The sequence below is a fragment of the Ranitomeya variabilis genome, chromosome 1, assembly GCF_051348905.1.
Source record: "Ranitomeya variabilis isolate aRanVar5 chromosome 1, aRanVar5.hap1, whole genome shotgun sequence".
NCBI lineage: Eukaryota > Metazoa > Chordata > Amphibia > Anura > Dendrobatidae > Ranitomeya > Ranitomeya variabilis.
Window position 1 is genome coordinate 338,254,713 of NC_135232.1, and position 13,074 is coordinate 338,267,786.

The 13,074-nt window shown below is 45.0% G+C and overlaps 1 protein-coding gene across 1 annotated transcript in view; it reads left to right on the top strand.

Moving 5' to 3' along the window:
- Positions 1-1,562: 1,562 nt before the first annotated feature.
- Positions 1,563-13,074, top strand: part of REC8 (REC8 meiotic recombination protein) — a 217,059-nt gene continuing 205,547 nt past the window's right edge. The window contains exons 1-2 of the mRNA XM_077299528.1: positions 1,563-1,845; positions 4,195-4,263. Of these exons, the coding sequence (XP_077155643.1) occupies positions 1,790-1,845; positions 4,195-4,263 (125 nt within the window). The 5' untranslated portion in view covers positions 1,563-1,789. The remainder of the gene's footprint in view (positions 1,846-4,194; positions 4,264-13,074) is intronic.

Genomic DNA, 13,074 nt, shown 5'->3' on the forward strand with positions numbered 1-13,074 from the left:
ATGCGGCGCCGCTGCGGCGCCCGCCGCTGCGGCGGGCGCCGCTAATGTGAACGTAGCCTTACCACACGAGGCTTCGTCCCCACACATTACCACACGAGGCTGCGTCCCCACACATTACCACACGATGCTTCGTCCCCACACATTACCACACGAGGCTTCGTCCCCACACATTACCACACGAGGCTTCGTCCCCACAGATTACCACACGAGGCTGCGTCCCCACACATTACCACACGAGGCTCTGTCCCCACACATTACCACACGAGGCTTCGTCCCCACAGATTACCACACGAGGCTGCGTCCCCACACATTACCACACGAGGCTCTGTCCCCACACATTACCATTATGAAATTTGTTTAGATGCTGGAATAAATAAAAAACGCACATCTTACTGAATCCAGTTTGTTTTTGATTTTACACTGTGAATAAAATGTATTATTAGTATTATTTAGTTTTTTTATGATTATTATTGTTATTAACTTCATTTTAAGTTAATTTACCACCTGCGTAAGCGCTATTGAATGTTGTCATTATTTACTTTAGTTTAATCACCAGCAGCGTTAATTAGATAGCAATGAGCGTGCCGAGCGTTAGCTGGCTGCAAACAGCTAGTAACTATATAAATACTGTATATAATCATTGATGGTGGATAGCTTTCCTTTCTAGAATTACCCTTATAATTATACAGTAACTCTAAGGCACCAGAGTGTATCTCTGCCAATGTTTAAGGTGAAAGACTATAAGGCTAGGTTCACACGCTGCAGATTTTGCTGCGGATCCGCAGCGGTTTCCCATGAGTTTACAGTACAATGTAAACCTATGGGAAACGCAATCCGCAGTGCACATGCTGCGGAAAAAAATGCGCGGAAACACAGCGGTTTACATTCCGCAGCATGTCAGTTCTTTGTGCGGAATCCACAGCGGTTTTACACCTGCTCCATAATAGAAAACTGCAGGTGTAAAACCGCAGTGGAATCCGCACAAAAACCAATAAATCCGCAGGAAAAACGCGCAGTTTTTGCCCTGCGGATTTATCAAATCCGCTGCGGAAAAATCCGCAGAGGATCATTCTACGTGTGCACATACGATACCCTAACATGTTGGTACAGGGACTGCCATTTGAATTCTGCGACAGTTTTATAGCGGCAGTAATACGGTACTATGGAATGATCTAACATAGCGGAAATACCTTGACATCTACTACTTTCTACCTGCCACCACTTATTACACCGATTCATAGCTGACGCTTAAGATACTAAAGTTCTAATTCCTGTTTCATGAAGGAGGCGCAATCCTGTCAGCAAAACATTGTACCTAGTGTCACTGGTATAGACTTGTGGAGCTCTTTTAGCGCGGGAAACCAGAGCCAAATTCTCAGGACCCCAGTAACGGCGTTCTGATTGGCTAATAAATAACACTTGCACCTGTGCAGAGAAGTTGTTCTGTTCTGTGACTCCTCCGCTATTGGCTGGCTAGGATGGAGGGTGGGGGCGTGGTACTGCTTTGCGCTCTGTGATTGGTGGAATGCCTATTATACACACACCGATGCACTAGGGAACCTGTGTCAGCTGACAAGCACTTTACAATCGGCACTGACGTCTCTGTGTGTAGCCGCGGCTTTAGAGATACTCTTCTCATCGGACACATAGTTGGCGCTGTCGTTTTATTTCCTATTATTATTCACAGTTTTCACTTGGTTAGTCGTTAAATCTGTAATACCTGGGAGGGTAAATCCGGAGGAGCGAGAACAGAAGGAAGGGCTTGGAGAAGACTCGTCCATTCGTCATTATGTTTTATTATCCCAATGTCCTACAGAGGCGGACAGGCTGCTTCTCTACCGTATGGTAGGTGATAAATGCTGTACATATAATGTACTACTGTGTATAATAGTGTACTACTGTATATATAATGTACTACTGTATATATAATGTACTATGTGCTGTGTATAATAGTGTACTATGTGCTGTATATAATTACTATGTGCTGTGTATATATATATATATATATATATATATATAGTGTACTACTGTATATAATAGTGTACTACTGTATATATAATGTACTATGTGCTGTGTATAATAGTGTACTATGTGCTGTATATAATTACTATGTGCTGTATATATAATGTACTATGTGCTGTGTATAATAGTGTACTATGTGGTGTATATGTAATGTACTATGTGCTGTATATATAGTGTACTATGTGGTGTATATGTAGTGTACTATGTGGTGTATATGTAATGTAATGTGTGCTGTATATATAGTGTACTATGTGGTGTATATGTAATGTACTATGTGCTGTATATATAGTGTACTATGTGGTGTATATGTAGTGTACTATGTGGTGTATATGTAATGTAATGTGTGCTGTATATGCAGTGTAATGTGTGCTGTATATGTAATGTAATGTGTGCTGTATATATAGTGTACTATGTGGTGTATATGTAATGTACTATGTGCTGTATATATAGTGTACTATGTGGTGTATATGTAGTGTACTATGTGGTGTATATGTAATGTAATGTGTGCTGTATATGCAGTGTAATGTGTGCTGTATATGTAATGTAATGTGTGCTGTATATGTAGTGTACTATGTGGTGTATATGTAATGTAATGTGTGCTTTATATGCAGTGTAATGTGTGCTGTATATATAGTGTACTATGTGGTGTATATGTAATGTAATGTGTGCTGTATATGCAGTGTAATGTGTGCTGTATATGCAGTGTAATGTGTGCTGTATATATAGTGTACTATGTGGTGTATATGTAATGTACTGTGTGCTGTATATTTTTTCAAACACAGCCTTGAAGCATATAACCACACAGATTAATGATAAAAAATATATACCTTTATTATTATTAATTAAAAAGTACACAAGAACAGTGCCAAGTCATTTGTTGACTAACAACAATTTTTAACAAAACCAGAGTACATATAATGAGGAGAAAAAGGGTACACCCACTAAAATGTGCTGCACCATGGAAGCAGCATGGGTCTTTGGATGGAGGGTATCAAAAGAATCATCATCAATCAGTAATCTGCTAAAGTGCTTAGTGCATAAAGTGCCAACAAGATTGAAGCTACCTCATTATAAGGTGAGCATATCAATACCCCCTAAAGAAACAATGTTCCCATCAAGAGTCCTTACCCATGCTTGAGTCCACGTGCACGCACCCGCGCCCCAACGCGCGTTTCGCCCGAGGAAGCCGAGGGCGAAACGCGCGTTGGGGCGCGGGTGCGTGCACGTGGACTCAAGCATGGGTAAGGACTATTGCTGACTGACTAAATACTTTTTTGCCCCACTGTATACACCACATATTACACTACATATACCAACATACCAACAACAGTGTGTAGCAACCTTGTGAAGACTTACAGAAAACGTTTGACCTCTGTCATTGCCAACAAAGGATATATTACAAAGTATTGAGATGAAATTTTGTTTCTGACCAAATACTTATTTTCCACCAGAATATGCAAATAAAATGATAAAAAAACAGACAATGTGATTTTCTGGATTTTTTTTTTCTCAGTTTGTCTCCCATAGTTGAGGTCTACCTATGATGTAAATTACAGACGCCTCTCATCTTTTTAAGTGGTGGAACTTGCACTATTGCTGACTGACTAAATACTTTTTTGCCCCACTGTATGTAGTGTTCTGTGTGGTGTATATGTAGTGTACTATGTGGTGTATATGTAATGTACTATGTGCTGTATATGTAGTGTAATATGTGCTGTATATGTAATGTACTATGTGCTGTATATGTAGTGTAATATGTGCTGTATATGTAGTGTAATATGTGCTGTATATGTAATGTACTATATGCTGTATATGTAGTGTACTATGTGGTGTATATGTAATATACTACTAAAATGTGGTGTTAATAGCAGTCAATCAAAATTTTGGGGGTGTGTGTGGATTTTTTTTTAATCTTCTTGAATTGTTCCATTTATTTAATTTCCTTTTCTTTTGGGTGGGGGAAGACGGGGAGTGGAAGGTTCAAAACAGCTGACATGTTCCAAGAAAACTATGGGCTCAGCGCTGGAACCCACATCAAAGGGATTGACACGACTTGCGCAGTACATGTACGGCGCATGTCGTGATGGGGTTAATACATAAATTATGTATGTTCAATTAAAACAAGTAGTATATATGCATTATGGTGTTTTATTATCTTCATTTGTTTTTTAGGTTGGCTGCCACTAAAGGCACCAAGATTGTAAAACGTGAATATCTGAAAGTAAATGTCGTCATAACTTGGTATGTATAGTAATACTGATGTCTGACAATTGATTCATCTAGATACTGTGTTACAATAAAGATTATGCTTACCAATATCATATGCTTTAAAGGGAATCTGTCACAGTTTTTTCTATCATATCTGAGAGCAGCAAAATGTAGGGAAAGAACCCCTGATTACAGTGATGTGTGACTTACTGGGCTGCTTGCTGTAGTTTTGATAAAATCATAGTTTATCACTAGAGGACTAGTAAACATGCTGCCAGATAGTCAAGAATATTCATGATCTTCGTATAACTCTGCCCCATAACTGATTGGCAGCTGTGTATACTGTCGTGTAGAGCTGTACATTCAGAGAACTGCTAGCAATGTTCTTTGAAGATCTAGATCAGCAGCAGAGAAACTCGCTGAAACGATTCCCTTTAATGTCTACTGAAATCCTAAAAATGATTCCGGGGGGACTGCATTCACACTTGAACTACAGTTCTGTAAGTTACTCTATTCAGTGCATTTTCTGTGCCTGTTCACCAGATACTAGAACAATAAGGATATACGGCACTCTTAGAAAGTGCTCAAGAAAAGTTCCACTTCATAAGGATAATAATATACAGGTTGCTAATAGAACAAAAAGTCCAATTTTTTATTCTAAGGCAATCCAAAAAGTTTAGCAGCGTTTTGGCCAAACCATCAGACACTACATAATATAGAGAAAAAATGTATACATAATCAGGACATTTTTCTGAGATAAACATTTATCAGAAACAAAGTAACACTTCCTGGCAAAAAAGGTGGACAAAAGCCTGAGAAAACGCACACATACGGTGCCTGGAAAAGGATTCATATCCCATCACCTTTTCCACATCACACCCACAAACTTAGGCCTATATCACACGTCAGTGTGTCCGCTACGTGTGGTGACAGTTTTCACATACCAGGGACACTTGCACACATAGACCTATTCAAGTGAATGGGTCTATGCCCGTCAGTTTGTTTCCACGGACTGTGTGTCCGTGGGCAAAATACGCTGACATGTCAGTTTTACAACAGCAGCACGGGCTGCAAAATGTCCCACATAAATGCACACGGATGACACACAGGGATGTCATCTGTGTGACACATACTGGCACCTGAGAAGCAGCGGTACAGTTAGCTCTGTTCCCCGGTGCCGCGTGCTGAAGACCGCTCTCATCATTCTCCCCTGCTCTGTCAGCAATCAAAGCAAGCAGGGGAGAATGATGAAAGTTATATTCAACAGATAACAGCAGGCGGCGGCTGATGGGACTGTTACTCCCATCAGCCTACACCTTCTGCCGCTAATAATAATATTCATCAGCCACCACATGCACTATAAATTAAAAAATACTGCGTGGGTTACTCAGTATTTTTGATAACCAGCCAGGCAAAACTGACAGCTGGGGGCTGCAACCTTCAGCTATCAGCATTAGCAAGGCTGGTTATCAAGAATAGACAGGTCCCCACGCTGTTTTTTTAATTTAAATAAATACAGTAATAAACAAACCCCACCCTCATTTTCCCTTTTATTTCAATTAAAAGACTTTATTCTTGCTGTATCTTTTTTCTAAGTAGGACTATGGGGTTAGTAATGGGGTCGTCTTATAGACTTCTCTCCGTTTCTTACCCCTGGGCTTGATGTCAGCTGACAATACAAAACTGACATCAACCCAAACCCTATTACTCCACTTCCCACTGCTCCAGGGCAAATAGGAAGAGCTAGGCTAAGCGCCATCTTATTGATGAGCCATTTCTGGGGCGGCTGAGGGTTGATGTTTGTAGCCTGGGAGGGGAGGCAATATCCCTTGCCCCTTCCCAGGCTAATAATATCAACCCACAGCTGTCTGTTTATCCTTTGCTGACTAGAATTTATAGGGGGACTCTATGGCATTTGTTTTCTTAGTTCCCACGTAAACTAAGCAGTTAAGGGTAAGCAAACAGCTGTGAGCGGTTATTAATTTAATAAGAACGGACATACTGGATATACATATGTGTAATATTCCCCAGAAGGGGAGAACAAAGGATGGATGGCAACTCCATGAATACTAAAAATCTTACAAAGAATTGGAGCACCGTGTCCCAAAATCGAATATCATGAGAGTGACAATCATATTAGTAATAAAATGTAAATGTAAAGACTTTCTTTCTCAATTGTATAAAGAACATTAATGGTAAACATTGTGATGAGTTATTGGTGAAGGCACAAAAGAACGATACCGTGGGTTACAATAAATATCACAATACCAAAAAGTACTGGACTTGAAACTAACCTGTCACAAAAAGCCAATATAGGAAATATCAAATCCTGCTGGTAGAGCTAGATATATACACATTGGACAGTACCGTGATATCGCCACAAGATGGCATATAAGTAAGAAAACAGTGTTCTCACAGCACTTCTCCTGATGTATAGTGAAAAAGAGAGGGTAGGGGGAGTGCAGCATTGGACTGGATAACCTTGGCCCACCAGAGAAAAATCATTGTAAATGCATCATGTAAAAATACAGTAGTGTGACTCCAGCCTTATGCATACATTCACACACACAAAACTCACCCCTCCTTGTTCCCCGTGCTGCTCCAGGCTCTGCTCCGGTCTCATCGGCTTCACTGCAGGCACAGCGTGGTGCACAATGAAGTGACGTCATCACGCACCCGCTGAGTTACAAGCTGAAGTGATGGGAGAGGGAGCGTCATCTGACACTCTCTCATCCAACACTGCTTTAAACTGTATCGGCGTCTAGGATGACGATAAGTTGAATTAGCAATGGGGGAGCGGTGCCGGGCCCCTCTTACGGGCCCATAGTGGCCACTGGCTGGGGGCCCCTGGAGGAGCGGGAGCCCTAGGCAGCTGCCTGGTCTGCCTGCCCCTAACGCCGGCCCTGACTACGCCACACAGGAGAGCTGACAGATCCTGTTTATACTACATCACACAGGAGAGCTAACAGATCCTCTTTATACTACATCACACAGGAGAGCTGACAGATCCTCTATATAATACACCACACAGGAGAGCTGACAGATGCCCTACATACTACACCACACAGGAGAGCTGACAGATCCTCTATATACTACACCACACAGGAGAGCTGACAGATCCTCTATATACTATACCACACGGGAGAGCTGACAGATCCTCTATATACTATACCACACGGGAGAGCTGACAGATCCTCTATATACTATACCACACGGGAGAGCTGACAGATCCTCTATATACTACACCACACGGGAGAGCTGACAGATCCTCTATATACTATACCACACGGGAGAGCTGACAGATCCTCTATATACTATACCACATGGGAGAGCTGACAGATCCTCTATATACTGCACGGGAGAGCTGACAGATCCTCTATATACTACACCACACAGGAGAGCTGACAGATCCTCTATATACTACGCCACACAGGAGGGCTGACAGATCCTCTATATATTACACCACACAAGAGAGCTGACAGATCCCCTATATACTACACGGGAGAGCTGACAGATCCTCTATATACTACACCACACAGGAGAGCTGACAGATCCTCTATATACTACGCCACACAGGAGGGCTGACAGATCCTCTATATACTACACCACACGGGAGAGCTGACAGATCCTCTATATACTACACCACACGGGAGAGCTGACAGATCCTCTATATACTACACCACACGGGAGAGCTGACAGATCCTCTATATACTATACCACACGGGAGAGCTGACAGATCCTCTATATACTACACTACACAGGAGAGCTGACAGATCCTCTATATACTACACCACACAGGAGGGCTGACAGATCCTCTATATAGTACACCACACAGGAGAGCTGAGAGATCCTCTATATACTACACCACACAGGAGAGCTGACAGATCCTCTATATACTACACCACACAGGAGAGCTGACAGATCCTCTATATAATACACCACACAGGAGAGCTGACAGATCCTCTATATACTACACCACACAGGAGGGCTGAGAGATTCTCTATATAATATACCACACAGGAGAGATCCTCTATATAATACACCACACAGGAGAGCTGACAGATCCTCTATATACTACATCACACAGGAGAGCTGACAGATCCTCTATATACTGTACCACACAGGAGAACTGACAGATCCTCTATATACTACACCACACAGGAGAGCTGAAAGATCCTCTATATACTACACCACACAGGAGGGCTGAGAGATTCTCTGTATACTACACCACATGGGACACATCCTCTATATACTGCACCACACAGGACACATCCTCTATATACTGCACCACACAGGAGAGCTGAGAGATCCTCTATATAATATACCACACAGGAGAGCTGAGAGATCCTCTATATAATATACCACACAGGAGAGCTGACAGATCCTCTATATACTACAACACACGGGACACATCCTCTATATACTACACCACACAGGACACATCCTCTATATACTACACCACACAGGACACATCCTCAATACACTACACCACACGGAACACATCCTCTATATACTAAATCACGCGAGACACATTGCTGCATATATCATATAATCATGGTCTTCATTGAAGCCTGGTCTCAGGAAGAGCTCCGCAATGACAGGCACAGGGTTCATCATGACAACATGACCATAGTCGCGGCCGTGACATGATTGTGAGGCGCTGAAGCGCGAGAGAATGATGCGCATGCATGTCGGCTTGTGTTAAATGTTGCTTTCAGAGATGGACAGTGGCATTTAACGTGCATCATACATGTAAGGTGGATGTCGTCAATGTGTTAAATACCTGGGGGGCCTCTCCCCCACTGTCACCTAATTTCCTGTGGGCCCATTCCCTCTACTTTCACCTCTAATTTCCTGTGGGTCCCCTCCCCACTGTTTCACCTCTAATTTCCTGTGGGCCCCCTACTGTTTCACCTCTAATTTCCTGCGGGCTCTCTCCCTCATGGTGTCACCTAATTTCCTGTGTAATGTCAGTGTGAGTCTGAGGTTCGGCGAGAGTGCAGAACAGAGACACTGGAGAGCGCTGGCTGCGTGTGAAGCGACACAAGCAAGCGGAGCCGAACAGCCAAGGCAGCTGAAAGGTCTGACACGCACAACTGACACAGCGGTGCAGACGCCCACGGCAGCCGGTCAAAGGAGAACTGGCATGTTTAGTGCCTGCAAATAGGATGATATGGTTCCCGGCTGCGATCCGGAGGATATCATGAACTGTATTATGCTGTGAGAGACATTAACAGGGTGCTGTAGTCGCCCACGGTAACGGTCAGAGGAAGACTGGCGTATTTAGTGACTGTGATCTAGAGGATACCGTGTAGTTTGTAGTGCTGTGAAATGGACACTAATATCATATGCAATTGTGTGTGAATTGGACACAGGGGTGGATTAAGGGTAGCCAGGGCCCCGGGCTGTTCAGACACTGTGGGCCCCCCCTGGTCATGTGACGGGGGGGTCATGTGACGGGGGGGTCATGTTATACCCGAACCAGATTATTCCAGAAAAATGGCTGGGCCCTACTCTACTGTAACCCATTAAATATTTGTTAAAATCTGCAATACAATTTAGGTATATTTTGACCAATAATATCACATACAAGGAACAAATACCACCGCACCATGTCAAGACCACATATTACCACCGCTTGGTGACCAAATAGCACATTCAAGGGACAAATACCACAACACCATTTCCAGACCACATATTACCACCACATAGTGACTGAATACTACAATACTGATCAGTAATTAAAAAAAAAAAAAAAAACGAAAACCCAATACTATTACCATAAGTGGCAGTATTCACAGGAGATCTGTACTTAGTATGCAGTGTCTGTGTAGAGGTAATACAGAGATCACTGGTGACATTATACACAGGAGCTCTGTATATAATGTATAGGTAATACAGTGATCACTGGTGACATTGTACACAGGACCTCTGTATATAGTATACAGTGTATAGTGTCAGTGTATAGGCAACACTGACTCACCAGTGACGTCTCTAGGTGAAGTCCTTCATCTTTCATCCAGCACAGACCTCCATCATTTCTTCCACCCAGGACTCGTTTCTGCAGGAAATAACACAGTTATCTCGAGCTCTGCTTGCAGAACACAGTACTTAATTTTTCACAACTTCTACATTACACCACATGGAGAAAAAAAGGCGATATAGTGTCACTCTGCACAGTAACAGGACCGCCCCCCCCCCATTTAAAACAGTATACTCAAAAAATAAAATAAATACATCACTGCAGTAATAATATCCCTTAATTAGCCCCTATGGTAATAATATTCCCCACCCTGGCCCCATGTGTCTCATTCCTGGCTCCAGCCATATGTTCTCCCATCCTGCACTCATGAGTATCCATTCTACACCATATGATCTCCCCATCCTGCCCCATCTGTCTCCATCATATCCATCCTGCCCCATGATCCTATCCTGCCCCATGTCTTTCATTCTGCCCCGTGTCTCCAATCATGCCCCGTATCTACATTCTGCCCATGCCTCCAGTCCTGCCCCCAGTGTGTCCAGCATATTACCCCAGTGTGTCCAGCAATCTGCCCCAGTGTCTGACTCCAGCATATTGCCCCCAGTGTGTCCAGCATTGCCCCCAGACAGTGTGTCCAGCAATCTGCCCCAGTGTGTCCAGCAATCTGCCCCAGTGTGTCCAGCATATTACCACCAGTGTGTCCAGCAATCAGCCCCAGTATGTCTAGCATTGCCCCAGTGTGTCCAGCAATCATCTGCCCCAGTCTGTCCTCCAGCATTGCCCCCAATGTCTCCAGCATTGCCCCAGTGTGTCCAGCAATCATCTGCCCCAGTGTGTCCTCCAGCATTGCCCCCAGTGTCTCCAGCATTGCCCCAGTGTGTCCTCCAGCATTGCCCCCAATGTCTCCAGCATTGACCCAGTGTGTCCAGCAATCATCTGCCCCAGTGTGTCCTCCAGCATTGCCCCCAGTGTCTCCAGCATTGCCCCCAGTGTGTCCAGCAGCATTGCCCCCAATGTCTCCAGCATTGCCCCAGTGTCTCCAGCATTGCCCCAGTGTGTCCAGCAATCATCTGCCCCAGTGTGTCCAGCAGCATTGCCCCAGTGTCTCCAGCATTGCCCCAGTGTCTCCAGCAATCTGCCCCAGACTCCAGCATTGCCCCAGTGTGCCCAGCATTGCCCCAGTGTGTCCAGCTGCAGGCTGCAGCAATCATCTGCCCCAGTGTGTCCTCCAGCATTGCCCCAGTGTGTCCAGCAATCATCTGCCCCAGTGTGTCCTCCAGCATTGCCCCCAATATCTCCAGCATTGCCCCAGTGTCTCCAGCATTGCCCCAGTGTGTCCAGCAATCATCTGCCCCAGTGAGTCCTCCAGCATTGCCCCCAATGTCTCCAGCATTGCCCCAGTGTCCAGCATTGCCCCAGTGTCTCCAGCAATCTGCCCCAGACTCCAGCATTGCCCCAGTGTGCCCAGCATTGCCCCAGTGTGTCCAGCTGCAGGCTGCAGCAATCATCTGCCCCAGTGTGTCCTCCAGCATTGCCCCAGTGTCTCCAGCATTGCCTCAGTGTCTCCAGCAATCTGCCCCAGACTCCAGCATTGCCCCAGTCAGTGTCTCCGACTCCAGCATTGCCCCAGTGTGTCCAGCAAATTGCAATCATCTGCCCCAGTGTGTCACTGTCACTGACTGACTGCAGTGTCCAGCATTATAATCCGCCCTGGGCCCTGATTGTTGCCGTTACTTAGTTAGGTCACGGTGGTCAGCAAAATAAAAAAAAAAACAAAAAAATAAACCGAGTTCTCCTCACCTGACCAGCGCTCCAGCGGTGAGCTCCCTCCAACAGCGCACACTCGCCGGTGACTGACAATGATGTCAGACGCCGGCGAGTCTCGCGACTTGTGTGCTGCGCCTGCGGCCGGCTTCAGCTGCCAGCCTCCAATTGGCTGGCTGGCGGCTGTTGTTAACTATTGACGTGCGGGCGCGCGCCCGCACGTCAATAGGAAACCCCCGCAGCGGCGCCAGTAGCGGGAGGGGCCCGGTGAGCAGATGAGACGGGGCCCGATGCGGGCCCCCTCTCTCTGCCCTCCGGGTCCGGGCCCATAATGATACTTACATACGCAGCGCCAGTCAGTCAGGGGGGAACGACCATGCACAGTGCACTGCAGACAGTAATGGCGGCGGGCAATCTGTGCGGTAGCCCAGGGCCCCCCCACACCACTGGGCCCTGGGCTACCGCCCATATTGACCCTCTGATAATCCGCCCCTGATTGGACATTTAATGCCATGAAGTAACGCATTAAAGGAGTTTTGTGTTTGAACTTTGTGGGTCATTGCCTCATCACTGCGCAAGTGTGCTACCATGGCACTACAATCCCCAATCCCCAGGTGTATCGAATCATCACTGCAAACTGGTAAACACCTGGGGGGCAGGTCCGCATTCGCAATCACAACACTTCCGTCCATCCCAGTGCCACCGTGGGTCAAAGGATAAAGTTCCGGTGACGTCAGCAACCCGCACTGTGGCGAAAGGTTGCCTTCAGGGATGTGGGCGGCGTGGGAATCCACCACGCATGCAAGCGTTGCTGCAGTCATTTTTGATAAGGGATCAGGTGTGGGCTAGTATTGGCAGTCGTCAGAGGAAAGTATGAAGCACATATCAATACAAATAAAGAACCAGCTGATAAAAGGAGAAGGAAACAGGAGGAACAACCACAAGTACATATGAATGCTGAATTGTCATTGGTTTCATTATCCATAAGAAATCCAGCAATTAAAATGAAATTACATATTATATAACATAGTCCAAAGTAAATCCACAATTGGTATACATGAATACTTTTCTCCAAAACGATTCCATAATCAGATGGA